Source organism: Trichosurus vulpecula, chromosome 6, assembly GCF_011100635.1.
Source record: "Trichosurus vulpecula isolate mTriVul1 chromosome 6, mTriVul1.pri, whole genome shotgun sequence".
Classification (NCBI taxonomy): Eukaryota; Metazoa; Chordata; class Mammalia; order Diprotodontia; family Phalangeridae; genus Trichosurus; species Trichosurus vulpecula.
The window spans coordinates 224995671-225018922 of NC_050578.1; the positions used below are offsets into that span (position 1 = coordinate 224995671).

At 42.9% G+C, this 23252-nt stretch overlaps 1 protein-coding gene across 2 annotated transcripts in view; it reads right to left on the bottom strand.

Moving 5' to 3' along the window:
• Window positions 1-21421, bottom strand: part of RIC3 (RIC3 acetylcholine receptor chaperone) — a 39587-nt gene extending 18166 nt beyond the window's left edge. The window contains exons 1-4 of one of the 2 annotated variants that reach the window (XM_036763387.1): window positions 21199-21421; window positions 6450-6670; window positions 4016-4094; window positions 1550-1643 (exon numbers count right to left, since the gene is read on the bottom strand). In XM_036763387.1, the coding sequence (XP_036619282.1) occupies window positions 1550-1643; window positions 4016-4094; window positions 6450-6670; window positions 21199-21322 (518 nt within the window). In that variant the 5' untranslated portion in view covers window positions 21323-21421. Of the gene's footprint in view, window positions 1-1545; window positions 1644-4015; window positions 4095-6449; window positions 6671-21198 lie in introns of those variants that run through there. The other variant, XM_036763388.1, reaches the window with a different exon arrangement.
• Between the last annotated feature and the right edge of the window lie 1831 nt (window positions 21422-23252).

Here is a 23252-nt window from a genome sequence, read left to right on the forward strand (position 1 = left end):
ATCACTAGAAAGGCTGCGTTGGCTCCAAAGCCTTTTGTGCTGTGGAAAGGTTTTCAGGTGAAAACCACAGTCATTTGTGGCATCCCACCAACACTTGTGCTGCTCACCACCATGCCAAGCTGCTACTCTGCTGCATCTCTTGGCCCCGCTAGCTCCTTGTCATATGGTTTAGTTGGCCTAATCACTCTCTTCATTCAACAAGTATTTACCGAATACTTATTATGTGCCTATTAGAGAGTCATCGCTACATAATATATGAACACCTATGTTTCCTGCATGAATAATCGAAAGCACCATACTAAATTATATAGGAAACACTAAATGTCCCTCCTTTCAGATAGCCGAGCAATTGTCTCCTCTAGCTTTTAACTATCTAACTCACTTATCAGGATTTATTTACTAATAACTGAAAGTTCATGGTGATACACTTGCTTCTTTGATGTATATGCTTCCTTTCCATGCTGAGAGCTGAAATGATGGGCTGGTACAATCCAAGTTTGGGTCTTAATTGCCCCAAATGCTTATTGTTTAATACACAACCTAGAGATGTGATTTACTTGTGTGTGTTCTGCTTCTGATTTTTATACACATCAGGGAGTTTCCATTCCAGTAACAGCTCCCAGAGAGGTTTAAATATTATAATTGTTCTGTTCACATTTTAAAGTTATGTTTTCCATCAAGCTGAGGACGACTGATATTACAAACCCAAGAGCATTTCACCGGCTTTTCCTGCCTAGCAGCATTTCCCTTTCATATAATAGAAACACAAACCATATTTCATGAAGAATTCTTCAATAATTCAGCAACATTTCTGGCACAGGGATGTATCATTTCAATAACCCTTAGCAGGTTGCTACAGAACAATGCACTACTTTATTTTAAAAATACATCAAGGTAGGCAATTTTACAGCAGTGTGTTCTTTCTGCAGAACATAACTGTTTAGACTTAACAATACTGGACTATTCAGTTATCAAAGAAAAACACATACAACCCCCTCAAGTTGTTTTTTTCCATCTTTTATTAGCAAATTGGGTTTGCTAGTAAAATTGGCAGGAACTAGCTTACTTTGATCAGATGACAACAGGATCCTTGCCCAGAATGAAACTTTACAGGAAAATTGAAGTAAGATGAAGGAAATCAGTATCTTTTTGTGAAAGAACAAGTATGTCTCTTTCTTATTGTACTGGGCTACCAGTCAAATTAAATCACTGTGCCCACCACTGTTTCTTAACCCGACTGATAAAAGAATGGAAATTATTTTGCTTTTGAGGTAGGCGCAATGAACAATTCTACATTAGTGTGTGTGGGGAATCACACTTCTAGTACTCTTTACGAGCTTGACCGTGTTTTTTCCTCTTTGAAGACTGTGGCTGTATTTACAAATATGGAGATGTTAAATGAGAAATGAGGTAGAAGTGAATAGATAAGATGACATCCATATAAAAGGAAAATTGTAAAAAGAAGCTGAGCTCTCAAAGCATTCTGGGTGAAATTCTGAGTAGTCTCTCATGGGGGAGAAAGGCAAAGTTCTATTTTATGAAAACCTACCTCTCATAGTTTGGTCCCACTCGGTTGATTAACTTTTCCATGGCTTCTTCTGTCTCTCTCAGTTTCTCTTGCAGCTGAGCAAGCTCATAATTGGCTAAAAATGAACAAGAATCCAATAGGCACAGACAATTTTGTAAGCTAATTTCTGCAACGTAACTGCCACATTCTTCTATAATCTGGTTTGGGTCTGAAATTCCAGGGAAGTAGCTGAAAGGGCTGGGAGTGTGTCAAGATAATCAGGACTGGTCTCCTGTTTACTAATTCTCATGCCAAAAGAAGGAACAGAGATTTGAGGAGTACCGAAATGCTCCAAGGAGCATCTTCCGTGAATGGTTAACAAGTTACGACCTGATATACAGCAGGTCTAACGCTTGGGATGGTAAATGTGTCACTAAAAAGAAAGCCAAGAGACGTTCAAGGGGAAAGGCAGGGGGATGGCTCTCTCTCTTCCCTTAAGTGCAAACTGTTCCTGAGGCTAAGACACAACCTTGTCAAGCTCTTTAGGATGGATGCTAAGGCCCCCAAATGAACGATGCTTTCCTGAGGTTTAAAAACGATCTTTATCACGCAGATATGTGGTATTAAACACTAATGGTAGCATTTCTCCACGGAAGGTGAAAACACAGTAGTCCTTCAATCAAGAGATTAAAAATATAACAATACAAGTTTTTAAATAACCCATAAATGAAATTCATGGTAGAGTTAGAAATGAAAGACTATTAACTACATAGAGGCTAGAGTTTTATCTATGCCTGGGATGCCTTTGCAGATGGATGGATTTAGATCTTGGTGAAGATAAGGACTATTTCAGGCATCCTTTAGCAATTTTGAAACACACCTTTATGTTATTAGCTAATGTTTGTAAAGTGCTCGGGAAGCAGGAAAGTGCCACATAAGTGCTCTGTATTTTTTTTTTAATTTTCTGCACAAAATCAGTCGACTGAAATGAAGGGACAAAAAGCAGATCCAAAATGCTAGTTCCATTATAATAAAAACAGCTGCTCTTATGTATTAATCTGATTTCCTTTCCCTGTTTAAGTGCATTATGAGATATGGTACTAGGTCTGCTACCCCTCACAGAGCCCATAAATCTTTTTAAAATTATTTTTGAGTGCATTTCCATCAAGGCTGGTTAAACAATTAAGCCTCCACTGAGGGTGTGAAAAATGTCACAGCTTTCTTTTCCATGAATGTCGAAGGTTGGCAGAATGAAGTTAGAACATGATAGGAAGCTTCTCTCTTAAGAGGAAATCCATAAGAAAAAACAATAAAATGGCACAATTACCAAAGAAAGCACAGGCAAAGGTAGCTATTCTTTGCCTCTCTTCATTGGTCCGCAGCATCGAGGCTCAAAAACCTTCAATGGCTCCCTTTTGCCTATAGGATAAACTCTACAGTTCTTACTCTGGGCACCATGAAGGCATATCCTCCTTGATCTGGCCCAACCAACCCTTCCAACGCTTGCCCTTTCATTTCTGCCCACTGTGTGTCTTCTAGTTGAGTGGATTCATACTGTCTGTGTGTCTTTGCTTATGCTGCTCCTTCCACCTGGCATGGCTATCCCCTCTCCCCACCCCACACAAATTCTTAAAAGCCAGTTCACTTTTACTTCCCCCATAACCACAAGAACTGGAAGTGACTTCTCCCCCTCTAAACTCCTGCAGCTCTTAAGGTCCTGAACACTCATTAATCACTGGCTACCTTTTGTAGTTACTTTTCATGTCTTCTCTCTTCCAGCTCCAAGCTTCTTGTCTAGGCATGGTCTAGACAATCTAGACAGACTACGACTTGAGTCTTGGCTTCAGTGCCCATGGCTAGCTCTGTAACCCTGGACAAGTGTCTCCTCTCTGACCAACTCCCTCGTTTGCAAAATGAGGATAATACTTTCTTTACTGGATGACTGTGAAGAAAACACTTTATAAACTTTAAAACACTACAAAATTGTGAGCTACTGCTGTTTCAATCCTCTAAAGCCTGGGACCATGCCAGGGCTCAATCAACACTGAGTGACAAGAATAAGAAGTGTTAGGTGTTATTTTTAATGCTGACACTAATTAATGTGCGGACTTGACTGTTTCCTGCCTTGGTTTTGCCCATCTGTAAAAGGGGGGTATCTATTAACAGCAGATCTGAAACCTTCAAATTAATGACCTTTTCCAAACGTGAAGTCATGACTTGCCAATAAATTCAGGAGTATCTCTTTTAGAAAGTAGAGTGCCAGCAATCTGCTTTGTGTCCCTCTAGCCCACAGTGATAAACTGATATCAATACAGGCACCATGCTTTCCCTTGGAGAGTTCAGAGTCAAACTTCAGGAGATTACAGGTAACAATAATTTTAGATTAATATTGAGCATCCTTGGGGAAATGTCTCCATTTCCTGTAGGTGGTAGCAGCATACTATCTCACCAGCCATGTCACTGTTCAAATTCTGAACACTTTTTAGTCCACTCAGAAATGATACTTACTGATCTTCCTATTTGGATTTCCGTGCAGAGCAGTGGCAGATTTCCGTTCTTCTGTAGTAGTTTTCCCCTTGGAAGAGAGCTGAGAATCAAAGGGGTTAGAACCTGTCAACGGCCAATCCAAAGCCCAAAGGCACCGGACACAGCATTATTAAAGGGAAAAAAATGGAAGGCTGGGAGACCAAAGCTGAGCCAGGAGCCCAATTAAAATAGCAACATCCTTAGAAGAAACTCCAGAGGTTCCTTCCCTCCCTGTTCCAAAACAAGGTCTTAAAATCAGGGCAACTAGATGATGGAGGGAAAGAGGAGGGAGAAGTGGTGTGTTGGACTAAATCCTCTTTAAGGTCCCCTCGAGCACTAAATCCTGTGATAACCATCATAAAATAAAGAGTTTCAAAGGGTTTCTTTTTTCCTTTTTAGCCAAGTTAGGGAAAAGAAAAGTATATAAAGGAAATTTATAGGACTTCCTTATTGGTTTTCCTGCAAGAGCATTGTAAGAGAGCCTGGCAGGAAGGGGCTGGACCTTGCAGCTGATAAAGCTGACTGAAATATCTGGAATGGAGATGCTGACAATCCACAGGGCTATACAGCCTTCAGGCCTGTGAAGATCCTGCTTGGAGGCTAGGCGTTATTTAGAAAGGGTCCATTTTAAAGGACACAAATGATCCCTCAAAGGAGTTAGCAAATGTCACGTTTTAGGTTAGGTAAGGGGCATTCTGTCTCAGGCTAACTGTCGGGGATGCTTGGACAATGAAATAAAATTAGCCCTGTCAGCTCCTGGGAAGAAAGGTACCATACAATTACAAAGTAGTGTTATTTCAATTATTATCTAGTCCCCATGTGGCTGTTTTTCTGAGAAAAAGGAACATGAAGATCAGTCATCTGTGGCAATAACAAGTTCTCCTAAGTCCTTTCTGGGGATCCTCCTCTTTGGGAAGAAAAAGGGTGTGGGTTAAATTCTATGTTCAGATACTTTTTATGCCTTCTACTGAACTATAAGGAAAGCAAAAAGGAAAGATATTTTATTAGAGAGAAAAAATTGTGTTATTCAGCTATGGCTAAGCATATTTAGGACCCAACAGTTGAATTTTGTGGATGCATTTTAGACTTTCAGATACCAAAGTGCAGAAAACCAGCCAAAATTATTAGATCCAATGGGGGTGGGGGTGGAGGCATGGTATGTCTCACTGTGTGAAGCATCTCTTTATGTCTAGTAAATTAAAATTAAAAGCTAAATCTCAGAGTCAAGATCTGAGATCCCTAAGCAGATGAACATGAGAGGGAATTTCCACCTTTTCTTTTCTGTATGACATAGTGGAAAGTATGCTGGTCTTAACAGAAAAACCTGGGTTTGAAACCTGGCTCTGGTCCCATGGAAGTAAATTTTTCTGACCCTCAGGTTTTCTGTCAAATGGGTATAATGCTTGTTTTAACCCTCTCACAGGGTTGTTGTGAATATATATATATATATATATATATATATATATATATATATATATATATATATATATATACATACACACACACACATACACATATATACATATATATACTCACATATACATGGCTATGTTATGTATGTATGTATTATTTCACTTAGGTACCTCAGTCCTTTGTTGGGTAAGATATGTGGCTCCCTAAACTTGGGTTTCTGAAGTGGTTGTCTCTTTAATCTTTACAAAAAAAAGGCCAAACTGAGACCTAGGAAAGACCCTAGCTTAAAAAGGCCACAGTCTCCCACTGCACCTGGAGCTATCTCCAGCCATCCTGATCTATATCTGGCCACTGGACCCAAATGCTCCAGAGGAGAAAGTGAGGCTGGTGACTTTGCACAGCCCTGCCTCACTTAAATCCTATTCACTTGCATTACCTCCCTGATGTCATGGTCCCCCTTCAAGAATGAAAGACAAACAACAAAACAACTCTAATCTTTATGTTAGAGCTTTGGGGGATTTTTAAAACCTGGCAGCTTCATACCACAACAGAAATTATGAGACTGGAGATGATGCTGTGCTACCTAAAAATGGGTACCAGAAGTACCCTAGTGCTTTATTTTCTCATTCATTGTCTAGCTTATCTGCTAAAGGATTTCTGGAGAAAAATAAAAGGCTTTATAAAAGACCTTGCTAAACAAAATTTAATTTTTATCTAGACCTGTAATTTTATTGGTTTAGGGAACTCACAATGAGGAAACGTCCTCTACCAATGGAGAGAAGCATATGTCTTGTGAATGAGTCCTAGAGAGTGGTATCATCATACAGCCAGGATGGATCGGAGGTTTGCACTGAACTAAGGTCTTCCTGGCCCTGAGGCCAGCTCTCCCGCCACTATACAACACTGCTTTTCTTGCTGAAAAAAAATGATCCTCAAAGCCTAAATGTAACTGATTTCAATTAGCTTTCCTGATATTAAGAAGGAAGACACAGATTCCACTTACCTTAAACAGAATGTACAAGATGTAGAGAAGAATTCCAAAACCATAGATGGGGATAATCTGGCCCATAAGGCCTCTTCCACCACCACCTCCCATACTGCCACCAGATCCCTTGGTTTTTGCAATTGTCTCTGTAAGGTGAGATCTGGGAAAATGGGTGCCGGCAGCTGGGCCATCTGAAGGCATTTGGTGGTGCATCATTGGTGGAAATCGACCCATCTTTCCTGAGGAAAGAAATGAATCATCTTTTGTTCCTTCTGTTGCCAGAACTAGCATTTGATGAAAAGCTAATTTTCCAAAATATCTAATACTTTCAAACTATTTCTCATGAGTGCTTTGTGTCCTTGTAACAAGGACAACAGCATCATCTGGACTGGCAGGAAACTGGATGAGAGGCAACTGAGATCTTCTCCCACTTCCCCCTTTCCATGTGCCACCACCTACTCCTACAGCTTTGGCAGCCTTCCCCATTGAGGGAAGACCCAAGATCCTGTTGGTGAACTCTGAGGGGTGCCTTCTTTTTGTCCTGGAGGTCAAGCATATGTATTTAGTCATTCCTGCTCCCTCTCTGAAAGCTGAATTCCTCTACTAACACTGATTTTAATCTGCCTTCCAAACAGGAAATTAGGTGATCTGGCTATGGGACCTGGCTATTGCATTGGTAGGGGATAAAGGCTTACTGGAATTTGATACTTTGGTTTGATGGTAATTCCATTCTTCAAAAGGTGGAAGAAACAACAAGGGGAAAATTCTATTCTGGATCTGATTCTCACTAACAGGGAGGATATTCTGCTGGGGTAAAAATGATAGGAATCTTGTGAGAAAATGTACATTCCTTTCCAGGGTCTGTGAAGAGAAGGAAGGGTAGGCATAATGTGACACATTTTCTAGTTTTCAGGAAAGTAGATTTCAAAGTGTTCAGAGGAAGCATAGATAGAATTCCATGTACTAAAATAGGGAAGTTTGCGCAGAACAGAAAGAAAACTCTCAAGAATTAAATTCTGAAGATGCAAAGGAAAACAATTCCAACAAGAAGGAGAAATGGAATGGTCTGAAAAGACTGATGCAGATACACAGGGGCCAGTCAACTAACTTAGATTTTTGAAGATGGAGGCAAGGGAAGGGAACAAAGGATAAATACCAAAGTATAACACAGTAACCCTAAGAACAGAGTTTGGAGCGCTAAACCTCAGAATAAGCTAAGGCTGGCAAGGAAACTGAACGGGGACAAAAATGTGTTGTTGCTATATTTTGGAGAAAAGAGGAGTATTAAAGAAAAGATAGGACCACAACTTGGAAACGACAATGGTTAACAAAAAGACAGAGGGGTTCAATTCCTATTTAGCTTCTATTTTCTCTGCCACAGAAAATAGTAATCTTAGCACTGAGAGAACAGACCAAAAATGGCTAATAGGTTGATGATACTCAAGATAAGTAAGGAGACTGTGAGGGAGCACCTAGCTCCCCTGGATGGATGAATGTCAGTCACCTGGCTCAGATGAACTACATCGCTGAGTGCTGAAAGAGTTGGTGGGTTGTGATGGCTGAATCACCATCAGGGATGTCTGAAAGGTGTAGAAAACCAGTCATCAAAGGATTGGTGAAGGGCAGAGGTTATTCTGATTTTCTAAAAGAAAAAAAAGTAAAACGACAGAATCTGCAAACTAACAGCCAGAGAGCTTAGCGTGGATTCCCTGGGAAAATTTTAAGTAGATCATGAAAAAGATGGTTTGTGAACATCTTGAAAAAGTGTATACAGAAAACTGACATGCCTTCATCAAGAAGAGGTCGTGCCATTCTAAACCTATTTCCTTTTGTGACAGGGCTATGGAACTGGCAGATCAGGAGAATGATACAGTTTGCCTAGATTTTAGCAAGGAATTTAACAAAATATGTTATACTATTTTCATGGAGAGAAATGTGGGTGATGTGATAGTACAACCCAATGGGTTAAGAAGTGACTGAATGGACAGACCCAAAGAACAGTCAGTGCTGGTGAGTGTAGGGAATTTGTCTTTTGGACTACAGTCCTAAAGCTTTGTTTCCAAAGGGACTGGCAGTACTGGGGCATTTTCCAGTTGGCTTCACATGATGTGTAAGTGTAATACAAATCAAGTCAACGAACTTTTACTAAGTGCTTACTACCTGCCAGTCTTGTGCTAAGCACAAGATACACATGGGTGGGAGAAGACAGATATGGTGGGCAGAGCCACAACAAAGCCACACTTGTTCTCTGTCACTCATTGGCCTTTTGATGACTCATGCAGTCATTAGATTTTAGCCTATTGAATCAGCCAGTCCTGGGGATTTCAGGGATAGACAGATAGATACACAGTGTAGTGTCCAGGACTCTGGTGCTGACATACTTTGTCACCCATGCAACCGTAACAAAAGTTATGCCAAAAGGTTGCTCACCATGCCCCTATCTGACAATCTTTTGTGAGTTAAAATGCCCATGGCCCTCTCCTGATTCTCTGGGGAAAAGGAAGATTGTGACAAGATAATGAACTTCTGGGTTGATTCCAATGTAGCTTGGTTCTCATGTAGAATGAAGAAAAAGGTAAAAGACTTCAACTTGAAATGGCATTAGAAGATTGTGATAAAAGATACTTGTGCCTAAAGCTCATTGGTTGCGTTATGCTTTTGCAAATCTCATTTGACTATTTAATTATAGAGAGGTAGCATGGGATAGTGGGTGGAGATTCATCCTCAGTCAACAACACCTGGTCCTAATATCTATTGACTGTGTGGCCACGGACAAGTCAGTTAACTTCTTGGTGTACCAGGTGATTTTCTAACCTGCTGAAAACTTAGAATGTTCATCTGTAGATGGAGTTTCCTACACTGAAATCACAGGTCCAGACTCCCCCCGCCCCCCAAAAGAAAAATCTTAACTCTGAATTTGAGGTCTGAGTGAATGTTAATAGCCTGGATCTACTGAAGAAAACTGCTTGTGGGTGAGAGTGAGATGAGGCAAGGCTTGATGAACAACCCTACATAGAGAGCCTAGGGTGTAAGTCTGTCTCGCAAAGACCTTTGAGCCAGAGATACTGTTCAGGGGCTCCACCAGCCGTAAGACTCACATGAGAGACTGTAGGATACCTGCAACATTAATACATACCCCTATTTGCTGCCTGCAGGAAGTACTGTTAACAGACTCCAGAAGGATTTTCATGCTACTGTTTTACCTGCCCCATCTCTCAAGAGATCCTTCATACTTCTGCCAGACTAATATTTCTTATTCAACTACCTAGTTATCTCATAAAATAAAACCAAAACTATAGTGGCTCCCTCTCACCTAAAAAAAGTTCAAACTCCATTGGTTGGCATTCAAGACCCTCCACAATCTGGCACCACCCTACCTTTCCATTCTTATCTCACCCTATTTCTCATGTACTTTACACTGGCAAAACTAGACTACTCTCTGTCCCCAGAAAATGGCCTTGAACTTCCATTCACACTGATCCCTATACCTGGAGTGAGACCGGATGAGAGACTTAAAGCTGGAAAGGACCTCAGACATCTTCCAGTTCAACCACTTCATGTCCTTACTGGATCACCTTCTTTGAAGATCCTCCAAATTCCTCACCAGCCTGGAAAGTCTAACCTCAGGTGAAAATGGCCACTTTTACTCTTGGAACCACATATTCTAGTTTTTCACTATTCATTTAACACACAAATAATACCCACATATAAACATGTCTGTAGGACACGATCCTAAGTACGTACTACTGTGTATTCTATTTATTAGTGTGTTTGTCTCATATCCTTCCTAGACTGTGAGATTCCGATGAGAAGGGGCTGTGTCTTATCTAAATTTTGCATCTCCCTCAATGCCTAACACAGTAGTAGATGTGTTACAAGATTTTGTGGCTTGCCAAATCATTTTAATGTGTGCTGAAAAAGCAAAAAGAAAAAGGCCACAGGAACTAGGGCTAAGGGGAACTGAATGCTAGCCTTATACTTTGGGGTTTGGCATGTGGCTCTACAGAATTTTGAAGCATGTTATATTGGTTCATTAAACAGTACCTTGTTGACCTTCAAAAGTGCCCAACTCATACCAAGGAAGTCCAATAGTTGATTGGTAAGCTTTGGTTCATTAGGTTGTGGCTGTTCAAATTATTTTAAGCATTTTTTTTGGAATGGAACATGAAGCTCAATTTATTGCAGTCAGGGCATTCTCTTCACAGTTCCAACACAAAGCAAAAAATAATAAAAATAAGAAAGATCAAAGCATCATAGTGCTGTCATTTATGGAACAGCTGAATGTTTAAGAACCTACAGAGATAATCTTCCTAGTAGGAACCTAAAAGTCACAAATATTTTTGGGCACCTACTATGTTCAGAACACTGGCTGACATCCTGGGGTGGGGGACAGGCCAGAGGCAAAAAGAATAAAAGCACAGTTCCCACATAGGCTACCATTTTTAACAAGCAAACCATCCTATTGACTTATGGAAAGCATTAACATGGTCCAGTGATAGCAATGGACTGCAATTCAGGAGATCTGGCTTCTTGTTCTAGCTCTTCAACTTTAACTAGAGAGGTATGACCTTTGGGACAAGACACACCCCCTCTTTGAAACCCAGAATTTCATCAATCAAATGTGGGAGAAGGACAATATCTACAATCCTCTCCATTTTTATATTAACTGAATGTCTACGTGCGAAATGGATGCAAAGCAGAGGAATCCTGTTAGGCATGGTCAATCAAAGAATTCTTGGAGGACATACTATTTTGAAACCTCATTTCTTTTTGTGATATGGTTACTAGACTGGAAGCTCAGGAAAGTAGGCAGTTTCACTCGGATTTTACAAAACCTTTATGATACAATTGTGGACAAAATGATATGACAACAATTAATTGGCTGAACAATTAGTCCCAAAGAGTATTGATTAATAAAACAATGTAAACATGGAGGGAGGTCTGCAGTGGCAAGTCTCAATGTCCTGTCTTCAACCCAATTTTATTCAACACTTTTATCAGTAATTTAGACCAAGAGGTACACAGCATATGTATTAAAACTTGGGACGACACAAAATTGGGAGAGGTGCTTGATGCAATGAATGACAGAGTCTGAATTAAAAAAATCTCAATAAGCTGAATGATGTGTCAGATCTCATACAAATGTGTAAGTTACTTGAGGGCAGGGACGGTTTTTCATTTTGTCCTTGTGAGATACTACAGAACAATGTCTCACACACAGGAAGGGTTTAATAAATGCTTGTGAAGTGAAATGAATAGAAAGCATAAGAGATGGAAGCGTGAAGTTGGCACTTAAAACGGTTCAACTGGACAAGCACTGAATTGGGAAGGTGTAGCTAGAGAGCACTGTATGTGAAAAAGACTTGGAGGTTTTAGTTTAAACTTGGGAGTTTCACTAGGAGACTTTACACTGGTATAATGAAGGCTTCAATAATTCCAGTACAGCCTTCATAACAAGGGAGAGGATGGTTCTACCGTCTGCCCTCATCAGTATACCTATGGAGTATTGTGTTAGGCTCTGGGTGCCACAGTTTAAGATATATAAACGGGCATGTGATAGTGAAGGGGACTTGAAACCACATATGAGGGCTGGTTGAAGTGGGAATGCTTAGCACAAGAAAAAGAAAGCTTGCCTTGGCAGCCAGAGGGTGAGTGTGCATGTTTATATTCTGTCAGTCCCCTGCCCCCAGGGTATATGGAGGCCTTTTGCTAGGATTTTTTACATTTTCATGGATACCAGTTCAGCACTCAGGCTCCCCATTATTTACCCCTTGCTCATTACATGACTGACCCACCTCCATTTCCAGGTATAGAATACATGCATGACAAATATTTACTGACTCAAAACACTCAATAGGCTTTTATTAACATCTACTGCATGCACAGATTTCATTCTTTTTCTAGCCCTCACCGAATAATTCATTCACCAAACTATGCTGGACAATCAGGGGCCACAGAATATAGTCCCTGTTCTCCAGAAGCTCACAATGCTGCCAGGAGACCAGATATACACACGTAAAACCTTTACGTAAACATACAAAGCAATGTGTAAGTACCATATATTCTCAACTCAACAAGCACTTGGGAAGACACGGTGCCGGGCACTGGAGTCAGTGCGGTCATGTTTAATTTCTCTGATTACATCAGTCCCTGCTCATGGCTTCTATTTTTTCTCCTGATCCTGCTGTAAAGTGCTATTTCGTATGGCTATGTTGAGGTGCCTTTATACTGACCTTGGGTGTAGTGGAAAGACCACTAGACTGGGGAACAGGAGCCAGGAGTGGAAGAGAAGAGCCAGATCAGGCCAACTGTTAGTCTAAGTGGGAGGGGGCCAGTGGTGCCACTTTGTTTCCTCACACTAGAGTCTAGTCCCAGCTTTGCCATAAATAGCGGTGTGATCCGGGGCAAGTCATTCCCCTCTGTATACTTCAGTTTCCTCATCTGGGTTGGGTGATCTCAATGTCCCTTCCAGCTCTAACATCCTATGATTCTATGAATCACTGAAGGCTTCTGAGCAGGGAGTGATTTACTGAAAGTAATGTTCGAGGAAGCCTGTTCTTAGCAATATACGATATGAGATATCACTCTTAGCAATATATATGGTCTATTTCAGGGAGGAAGATTGGAGACAAGATCAGTTAGGTGGCTACTACAGGAACTCAGATGTGAAGGGATGAGGGGCTAGGGCAGTGGCCTTGGAAACCATAAGCGACAGATCTGAGGACCGATAGAGTGAATCCGCAACACTGGATGTGGGGACAAAAATGCCTCGAAAATTATGTCTCAGAGACCAGGAGGAAAGCAGTGCTGTTTAAAGTCATGGAGAAAAAACTAGTAACACATAACCATTTGAAGAAAAAAAGTTCAGCTGCAGTAAGGTGAAATGTTGGACACATTCGTGCCTGATTTCATCTGTTCAGATGCTGGGGGATATCGCTTGATGAGGTGGCAAGAAGGGTAAGCAGAATAATTTAGGAAATGCCTTATTAGATTTGATGAAAAGGAGATTGAGATAAGTACAGGAGCCAAAATGTAGTTCTCAAAGGAGGAGGTAGGTGGAGAGGAAGCAGAGAATGTGGGTATGGATCACTCGTTAGGATATTTTAAAGAGCAGGAGACTAGAGTTTTAGAAGGTACCAGAGGGATAGGCCGAGTTTTCCAATTCAGATCTTCATTGACAGAAAGGGCTATTAAATTTGGCAAGGAGGAAGTCACTGGTGAACTTTGAGAGTGCACTTTATACTTATTACAACATTTTCACCTATCCTAAATCTCCTTTCAAGGCTTGACACTGTGGCTAACTCCTCAAAATTCCTAGCTTTTTGAGTAAAACTACATAAAACTATTAATTAGATGACATTACAAGAATCAGACAGAATGAGGCACAGAAAGGCTGTGATAAGCAACAATATGTGAGGTATACTGATGAAGTTGTGGATTCATCATTCACTTGTTGAAAAAAATATTTGTTAAACACCAACTACGTGCGAAGGCATTGTGCAGGCAATGGGGGAATTAGAGGCTGACTCGATCACTGTGCTTACAATCTAGTAGGGTAATAAAACATAAATACAAATAATTATAACATATAGTATTATACACACAGTGTAAAACAAACCGCTAGGTAAGGTCCTCAGAGAATGTCTTCAAAGGATGAGTAAGGGGCACATGGGGAGGGAGCCTTAGGGAACAATGTGAGTAAAGGCAAAGAGGTGGGTATATATATTCAGGGACCAGAATATAGTTCAGTCTGACCGGTACTGAGTGTGTGGAGGGGAGTGCTATGCGTTAAGGCTGGAAAAGTAGCTTGATACCAGACTGGAGGATCCTGGATGCCACGCAAAGGAATCTGATCTTGACTAGGGAGCCAAGAAGGAGAGCTACTGAACAGTCTCTGAGCAGGAGAGTGATATGACATACATAAGAAAAATCATTCTGGCAATAATACGAAGAATTGTAATTTGGGAAAGTTGACCAGGGTTTTAAGCCCTGGCAAACCAAACCATGGAAGACATAAACACAGGAGATGAGCTCCTTGTGTCTCCCTTGGTGGTGGTATCTTTGGTGGCAGCTTGGTGTGTCCCAGGGTCTCTGTATTTCTGCCATAGGGCAGTCTCTCCTCACCCAGTAGCACCTCACCCCCAATGAAACATATGAGGGAATGTTTCATGCCTCTTGCCTCATGTGTCAGAATTGCTAGTTATGGCTCCAGCAGTATGAATGATGGATTGGAGGACAGAAATTGTGGTGGGAAGTCGTGTGGAGGCTGTTGCAATAGTACAGGCAGGAGATAATGAATATTCATATTCATTGGGATGGCAACAGGGATGAAGACGTTGAAGAGTATGGGCCTTGGTAACTCACTCCTTTCCCAATATGTTCATGAACTCTCTCCCCCAGTTTCTGCTTTTTTGGTGGGTGATTGTCACTTGTCTTAGTTTTCTCTCCCTATTTCCCTCTCTAACTTACCCTTGAATTTCCAGATTTCATATAACACAGACAGGGCTTGGACAGGACAAATGGTAGAGAAGAGGTAAGAGTCAAAGATAACCCAAAATAATAGCAACAGCTGACACTGACACAGCTCTTCAGAATTTGCAAATGCTTTCTTCACAACCACCCTATGATATACATATTAGTAATATTACCCTCCTTTTACAGGTGAGAAAACTGAGGCTCAGACAGGTGTCCTGACCAGAGTCACACAACTGGCCAGGCTCTTGGGAGGGATCTGACCCTAGGTCTCTTCAAACTCTAAGTTCAGTACTCTTTGCACTGCACCAAGTTCTCTCTCCAGTATTACGAACATGAGAGCCCATGTTCACCATATGAATGGTGGAGCCAGAGACGGAAACAAGGAAGTTCAAAGGAGCATCATCAGAGAGCCAAAATGTCCCACTATAGGACTGTGTAGCTCATATAGTGTTTAGGAACATCTTAGAATCTCTACTAAATTCAACTCAACAAATGTTTAGTGAATATCTTCGATGGGCAAGGTTCTGTGCTAGGTACTTAACATATCGTCCCAGGTCATTTAGGATGACAAGGTTTTCTTCTCTCTTTGGTTTTTAGCTGAAATTATACGTTTGTATACTTTTTTTTTCAAGTTGGCTTAAAATAAAAATAACCAAAAGGAAAGAAAATAAAACAATGAGAATCAATGCTTTAGACTACATGTCTTCTACCAATTGTGAAGAACATGTGTGCGTGTATGTGTGTGTGTGTGTGTGTGTGTGTGTGTGTGTACTTAAGCATTCTATGAAGTGGAATTTGACTAAATCCTAATTGTTTATTGAAAGCTTTTTCTACATTTTGGTTTATTTAATTATTAAAATTTCACTTAGTGTATCACTGGAGACTCACTATACACCTAATGGATTTTAGAAAGCAAAGCACTACATTCCCATTGTTAAAAAACAGCACAGTTCCTGCTGCTAACAAAAGGCTAGCAATGTTAACCAAAGAGCTTTCTGAAAGCAACATTAAGCAGTCTGTAACACTTCATTCTCAGGACAAATCAATCCATAAAGAACTGTATGTATTTATAACTCTAATTGCCATAGTTCAAGCTAGGTTTGACGGGTCTGTTCCTGAAGTAAGCTTCTCCCTGGAAAAGGCAGGTAACTTTGGAAGCAAAACTGGGCCACAATCATGATGGATCACTGGACTCGACCACCTCTTTATTCCTGTGGGGCTCTCCCCACCCCTGTGCCTCCTTCCCTTACTCTGATCCCTTTCCCATCTTCGCCTTAGCGACTATACTGACTTCAATGACCATCTTCCTTGTAATTCAATTCAGTAACAAACCCTTAGTAAGAAATTACTGGACAGGATGGAATCTCCTTGAGGGTGGGGGCTGCTTTGTTTCTTTGTGTCCCCAGCTACGCGCGGCACGCGGCCTTGAAAAAGCTGTCTACATTCCCCACTTTCTGCCATCTTCCATCAAATGAGATGACATACTTCCTTCTTGGCCTTCCTGCTGGGCCTCCCTGGACACTCCACGTCCTGCTTGTGTGCCTTTGTCATGCTTGTTCCCCAATGGACCTTCTCACCTCTGCCACCTGGTCCTTCCTGACTCAGCTCAAGCACTAACTGTTCCACGAGCACTTTCCAGGTCCTCCCGGCTGCTAGGACCTTCCCCACACAAAATCACCTCCCATCTGCTGTGGATGTTTTATAAATGCTGCACTTAAATATGTGCCTGTTGTCTCCCGTTAGACTGAGATCCCTGAGGGTAAGAACTGTTCTTTGTCTTTGTAGAACCAGTCTAGCAGAGTGCTCCAAATGCACTGCCTCGGTGCTTAATAAAACCTTAATGACTGCACACAGCATTCTATTTGTTGAACTGAATATGCATAGCAATGTATTAGGTGTTTTTGAGAATAGTGTGATTTTAAAAAATGGCATAGTCTCTATTTCTAAGGAGAATAAGTGTCTTAGGGTTGAGGAGGAGTGTACAACATGTACACAGATAAGCTAGTCAGTCAACAAACACACAGACATTTACTAAGTGCCTACTCTTTGTATTAAGCGCTAGATAAGTGTAACACAAAGTAGAAAACGAGAGGCAAAGGAGCAACCCAAAGGACTCTTAAAGAGAATCTGAGGAGAACCCTTTCGGTTGAGGAACCAGGGACTGCTTCCTGGAGGTGGTAACTAATTGGAGTTGGAAAGGTTTCTGAAATAAGGAGGAAGTGCATTCACTGGGAGTGGGGAGAGACAGGTGACTGACAGAGATGATGATGCTTTCTAGATTGGCAATAAAATGCCCGAAGGGGATAACATGGACTAAAGCAGCTTCCCTGGCTTCCTTCAAGCCTCAGCTAAAATCCCACCTTCCCAAGAAGCCTTTCTGCACCCTCCTTAATGCTACAGCCTTCTCCGGAGATTATGGTTATCTCCATTCCTTTATTTGTTCATACAAGGTCATCAGCTTGTTTTCTCCTCTTTTAGGCTGAGTTCCTTGTAAGCAGGGACTTTCACCTTTCTTTGTATTCCCAGTGATTAGCGTAGCTCGGCACTTAGCAAGTACTTAATAAATAGCTTACTGACTTGAAAGGTAGGTGAACGTTACGCAGCAGGTTAAGGAATTTGTTATCTCGTGAGTAACAGGGAGTCACTGAAGGTTTTAGGGTAGGCAAATAACATGATCAGAGCCCTACTTCAGGAAGGTGATTTTGGTCGCTGCTGAGGATGAGCATCCATGAAGGTAAGAGGAGAAACTTGATTCAGGAAGACCAGTTAGCTCATAATGAAAATGTGATAAAGACCTGGGTTAGGATAGGACAGTGGGAGTGGGAGAGACTACAGATCATGACAACAGAAAGGTCTAAGCTTTAAGGCTGGGAAAATGTCATCCACGGTTACGTGAAGATGTAGCCTTCACTAGACATAGGCTGGGTACTGGTACTTCTTTATGAAGGCACGATAGTAAAGTGAAAGGGGTACGAGGCTCTGAATCCTAAGTCCTGGCACCGTGTCATTATTTTATGTGTTCATGGGCAAGTCACTGTCCCTCAAGTGGGTATACAATTGCACTATCTAACCCAATAGGGATAGGTAGCCTGCAGGGATCAATGAGATATAGAAGACCCTCTGAAATTGTGCTACGTGAGGCTTTATAACAGTCCTTGATGCTTAGATGGAACAAATATAAACCCTAACCACTGAACTCATTATACCACTTTTGAGACCCAGCAGAGGGATTCGTGAACTCCTAAAAAACTGCCCAAGTTTAGGACTATGGAAAATATCCTCTAACATCTCAGCTACTTAAATTTGAGGTTCCTGAACTCCTTAATATTATTTCCACTGATAGGTTATTAAGCTCTTATAGAAACTCTGACTTTATTCTACTAAATCCTAATGGGGAAATGAGTCATTTAGATCATTCTTTTAGAATAATTTCAAAAATCCCAAATAGGAGGGTGTGTAAAAACCATACAGTATTAATCAACTTTCTTGAGACTTTTTCTAGAGGTATCAAGTACTGGGCCTTCAAACAAGAGGTGTGTCCAGCTTGGGAACTGGTACAATCTGCGGTATATTCCAGGATTCTCCTTTTATTATAAATGTTGCGTGAAAAATTCCTTCTCTTGGTAGGAGGCTGAACTAGATGGTTTCTGAAGTCTCTTCCAGCTCAGAGATTCTGTTAAATCGCCTGACAAGATGTGTTTGTGGAAGAGTCTGCAAAGCTTTGCAATTCTAGTGCCCGTTGATTGTATTTCCCTGAAACGTCTCTTTACAGTGTGAGTTTATCAGGAGCAGGATTTAATTTAACCAATTTCAGCTGCTGGCCATCTATCATTCAAGATGGGTTTTTGCCTAGATTACAACACTTCGGTAGCTAATAAATTACAAGAGGAAAATTCATACTGCTATCAATGTTTTCAGAATTCTAAAAAATAGCTCCTGAGCTCTGTGAAGGCAAGAACCATGTCTAATCTACACTTTATATTCCCTCTGGCACTCGGCACAGTGCCCCCACACTCACTGGGTGTTCAACAGTGTTTGTTCAGGTGAAGTGAACTCAACCCAATGGAAATTCAAACAACTGACTTGGAAAAAAAAAAGGGTAAAAAAAATGGTCCTGGATGAAACTTCACAGCTTTGGCTCACCTTCTTTGAATTTACTGGTTTTCAAAGTAAACAGCAAGCATCTAAGCCTTCAAAAAATTGTTGGGTTTTATACTGAGAAAAAAAAAACCCCAAATATCTTTTAAAAAAATGTCTTTTCACTACATTTTAATAGCATAAATTTCTGAACGATTTACATCATTACTACATTACCATAGAAATATGATGTTTCGTATCGACTCTAGCCTGAAATATCTTCTATTCATGCCTAATTTATGTTGCTCAAATGTATAAGACTACCCGATGTAATCACATCCTCAACAAACCCGAGATTCTCCCATGAGATCATACTTGGCAAGGCTGTGTATCCACCTTCAAAGGCCTGACCATTGTTAACAGCCAAAGGTTCAACATACCTGGAAAGTCATCTTTTGTTTTTTCCTAAGGACCTCCAGTAATGAGGAATTCAACACTCGAGGGAGGGTGACACCTCAACACACCTGTTCCACTGTCAGACAGCTCCCAATGTTGAGTTTTCCCTTATACTGGGACAAAATCTGCTTCCTTTTACTATCTAGTCCTGCCCTCTGGGCCATGCAGAACAAATCTGCCATCTTCTTGATAAAGAAATGGTTTTAATCAGGTTCGTCCCCCATCACGTATGCTTTTAGAATGATTCATATGACATAATCCCTGTATGCTCCATCAATGTAAATTATTAAATGTAACCCACAATGTACCAAGGATAAAGGATTAACAGAAAGCATTTGTCAAATACGGCAAATTAAAGCCTACTTTGCACAGCTGCATTTCAAAATGATCATTAGAACCTTCAAACTGTGGCACAGGCAAAAAAAAATGTAGCTTAAAAATGACTGAGGCAGTGAGAGGGTGGTGTTGAGGTGATACAACAAAAAAAAGGCAAACAACACTGATTCCAGTCAACTTTATTTCCCATAAAGAGACCACGAGGCACATAAGACAAAGCAGCCCTAGAAATGCTCAGGTATAAGCCACACAGACTGGGGTTGGGGGTGCAGATGCAACTGGAGGATTTAACACAAAGTAGCAGAAGCTGATTTTTAAAATAGACATACATATGTAAATAATATTTACATACTCACATATACATGTATTTTATGTATATGCATATATATGTATATATATATGAAAATCCCCAGCCCAAAGGAAGCCCCACACAAGAATGGGCAAGCAAACAGCCAGCATCTGCAGAGAGTGAGGAAGGGGTGCGGGGAGGGTGGGAGGCAAGGGTAGGGGGTGAGGATTAAGGCCATGCTCAGGTCCCTTCAGTGGATCTTTAAGCACATGCAGCTGCTGTGTCCTGAAAGAAGTAAAAAAAGACCTGGGTTGGAGTCCTAGCTCGGACAGCGCCTGGCCGGGCAGGGCTCGGGCTCCCATGCTCCTGGTCCTCCCCGCCTCCAGAGGTGCTGGGAGGATGCCACCCATGCCGGGACGCCGGCAGTTCCCAGAATAACTCATCTCCCCCAATCCAGCGGGGGTTATCGGAGGTCGGGGGCGCTGTTGGAGGACCTGGCCCAGCCGCCCCCTACGAGTCTGACCTTGGGCAAGTCGGTTCTCCAAGCCTCAGTTTCCTCGCCTGTCAAGGGGACTAGGACTAGACGACCTCCAAAGTCCCTTCAGCTCTAAATGCCCCCTGACGCTGCTTCGGGTTAAAGGACCAGAGGCCTCGAGTCCGACAGAAATGCCATCAGTCCGTCCGAGGGCCAGTCGGTCCCTGGGGCTGAGCACAACGGCCCTGGATTCTTCAGGCCCCATCCCCGACCTCCGATTCCCGGGCCTGGATGACCTTTGTCCGGCCCATAGCTTGTGCGTCCTCGGGTTCGCCCGAGGCCTCCCCCGTTAGATTGGAAGCCCCCTGAAGGCAGGTTTCGTATGTGTCCCCATCCTTTGGCGCAGCACTCGGTACACAGTAGGTGTTTAATAAAGGCTTATAAGGGACTCAGAAAGGGTTTAATAAGTGCTTGTTGACTCAGCTAATTCCCCGAGCTCTACGGAGCAGCTCCTCGAGCCTGGAAGTGCACAGAGCTAATGGCGGGCGAGCCTCAGTTTCCCTGGAGAAGGCGGGCGTCGGAGGCTCTGTCCCCGTCCTTCCCCCTCCCCCGCCCCTCCGTCCCGCCCTCGGGGCCCCCGGGGCGGAGCGGCCTCTTACCCGAGGGCGCGGGCGGCGGCTCCGGCCTCCTCCCGCGGGACAGGAAGGCCTTGGGCAGCAGCAGGGAGACGCACAGCACGAGGCCCGACACCATGGCCACCTTCTGGAAGGCGGAGAACGCCATGGTAGCGCCCTGCCAGCAGACCCGTACCGGCCCCGGCCCCGGCCCCAGCCCCGACCTGCCCCGCCGCCGCTACCGGAAGCGGAAGCCCGGCCACGGCTCGCGGCGTGCCTCGCTCTCGGCCCGCAAGAGGGCGCCGCGACGGAGCGGCGAGAGGGACAGAACTCTTCGGGACGCGCCCGCAGGCCCCATAGGGGTAGGGGGATGGGGAGGAACGCTGGCCGAGGAGGGCAAGGGGGAAGGACAGGCAGTGGGGGGCATGATCGCAGGACCGCCGCCAGGGGGCGCCCGGAGCCAGGGAGACAGCGCGTGCAGAGGGCGAGGGAAAATAGTGTTAGAGGCCACTTTGGGGCATTTTCACGATGACTGCGATGAGATGATGTCATCACCGTTATCATCGTACTAGCATTTATGTGGCGCTTTAAGGTTTGCGAAGCTCTTCACAAACATCGCATTCGACGCTCACAACCACCCTACGGGTTATATTACTCCCGTTTTACATATGAGGAAACTGAGGCAGAGGTTAAGTAGCTTGTCCAGTTAGTAAGTATCCTAGGCTGGATTTGAACTCAGTTCTTCCTGAGCCAGGCTCATCGCTCTATGAACTTCCCCAAATCCCATCTCAGACACATACTAGTTGCAACACAGAGAAAAGAGCGCCGGGGCGGGAGTCAGGGAGACCTGAGTTCATTTCCTGCCTCAGACACTTATTGGGTGTGTGACCCTGGACAAGGCACTTAACCTCTGCCTCAGTTTCCTCATCTGTAAAACGAGGGTTAATAACGGCACCTACCTCCCGGGGTTGCTTTGAGTATAAAAGGTGCTTTGCAAACCCTGAAACATGGGATAAATGCAAACGGTCATTACGATAAGCTTTGGGGGTTGGGTTGGACCTTTGATGTCATCGGAGTAAGGGACTTGGGAGGGAGGAAACCCCCTCTCCCAATGCAGATCATCAGCACCTTCTCTGCAGCGCACAGTGTGGGAGGGCTGCCCAGAGCAAGGAGAGGTTAAGCGGCTGGCCCAGGGTTACACAGAAACAAGACTCGAACCCAGGTCTTTGTCAAGGGAGGGACTTGGAGTCAGGCTTCTTCCTGGCTCCTCCTGCCCTATCTGAACGAGAATCCTGCATGGTCATAACATCAATTCACACTTCTAGAAGCCGGATTCTGGTTTACAAACACAAACAAAACCCCTTTGCATCTGTGCAAGGCTTTCCAGCTTCTAAAGTGTTTTCCTGGCGCAGTATGCTCACAACTGCCCTGTGAGGGATGAAGTTCAAGTAATAGAATCAGACCTATTTTATAGATAAAGAAACTGAGGGTTAGAAAAAGGCAGGTGGTTTTTTTCCAAGGTCACAGAGCCAGAAAGGGTCCAGAAGAGGACTGGAGAAAGCACTGGCTTTGGAGTCAGAGAACCTGGCTTCAATATCTGCCTCTGCTATTTGTTGTCTGAACCTGGGCAAGTCCCTTAATCTCCTTGGACGTCAGTTTCCTGATCTGTAAAATACAGAGGTTGGATCACATTATCTCTAAAGACCCTCAGATCTGCTCTAAATCTATGATCCCCTGACCAGGCGATGAATCCCAGCTCTCTGACTCAGCCCACCATGCTCTGTGTCTCTCTGCAGAGACTCAGTCTCCACTGAGCTCCACAGTCCATCACTACCTACACTCAGGACATCTGCCCGAGAAGTGTGTAATAATGGAATGTGCCCTAGACGTCGGGCAGGTCTAGGGTCTAGTTCTGAATTGGTTGTTAACTCCTGCATAGCCTTAGACAAATCGCTTAGCCTGGCTGGGCTTATCAGACGGAAAATTAAGGAGTAAGACGAGGCGATCTCTAAGCTTCCTTGAAGATCCAGCATGGTATGGTAGAAGGAAAGCTGGATCTGGAGTCAGGAGACCTGGGTCTGAGAACTATCTCTGGTACT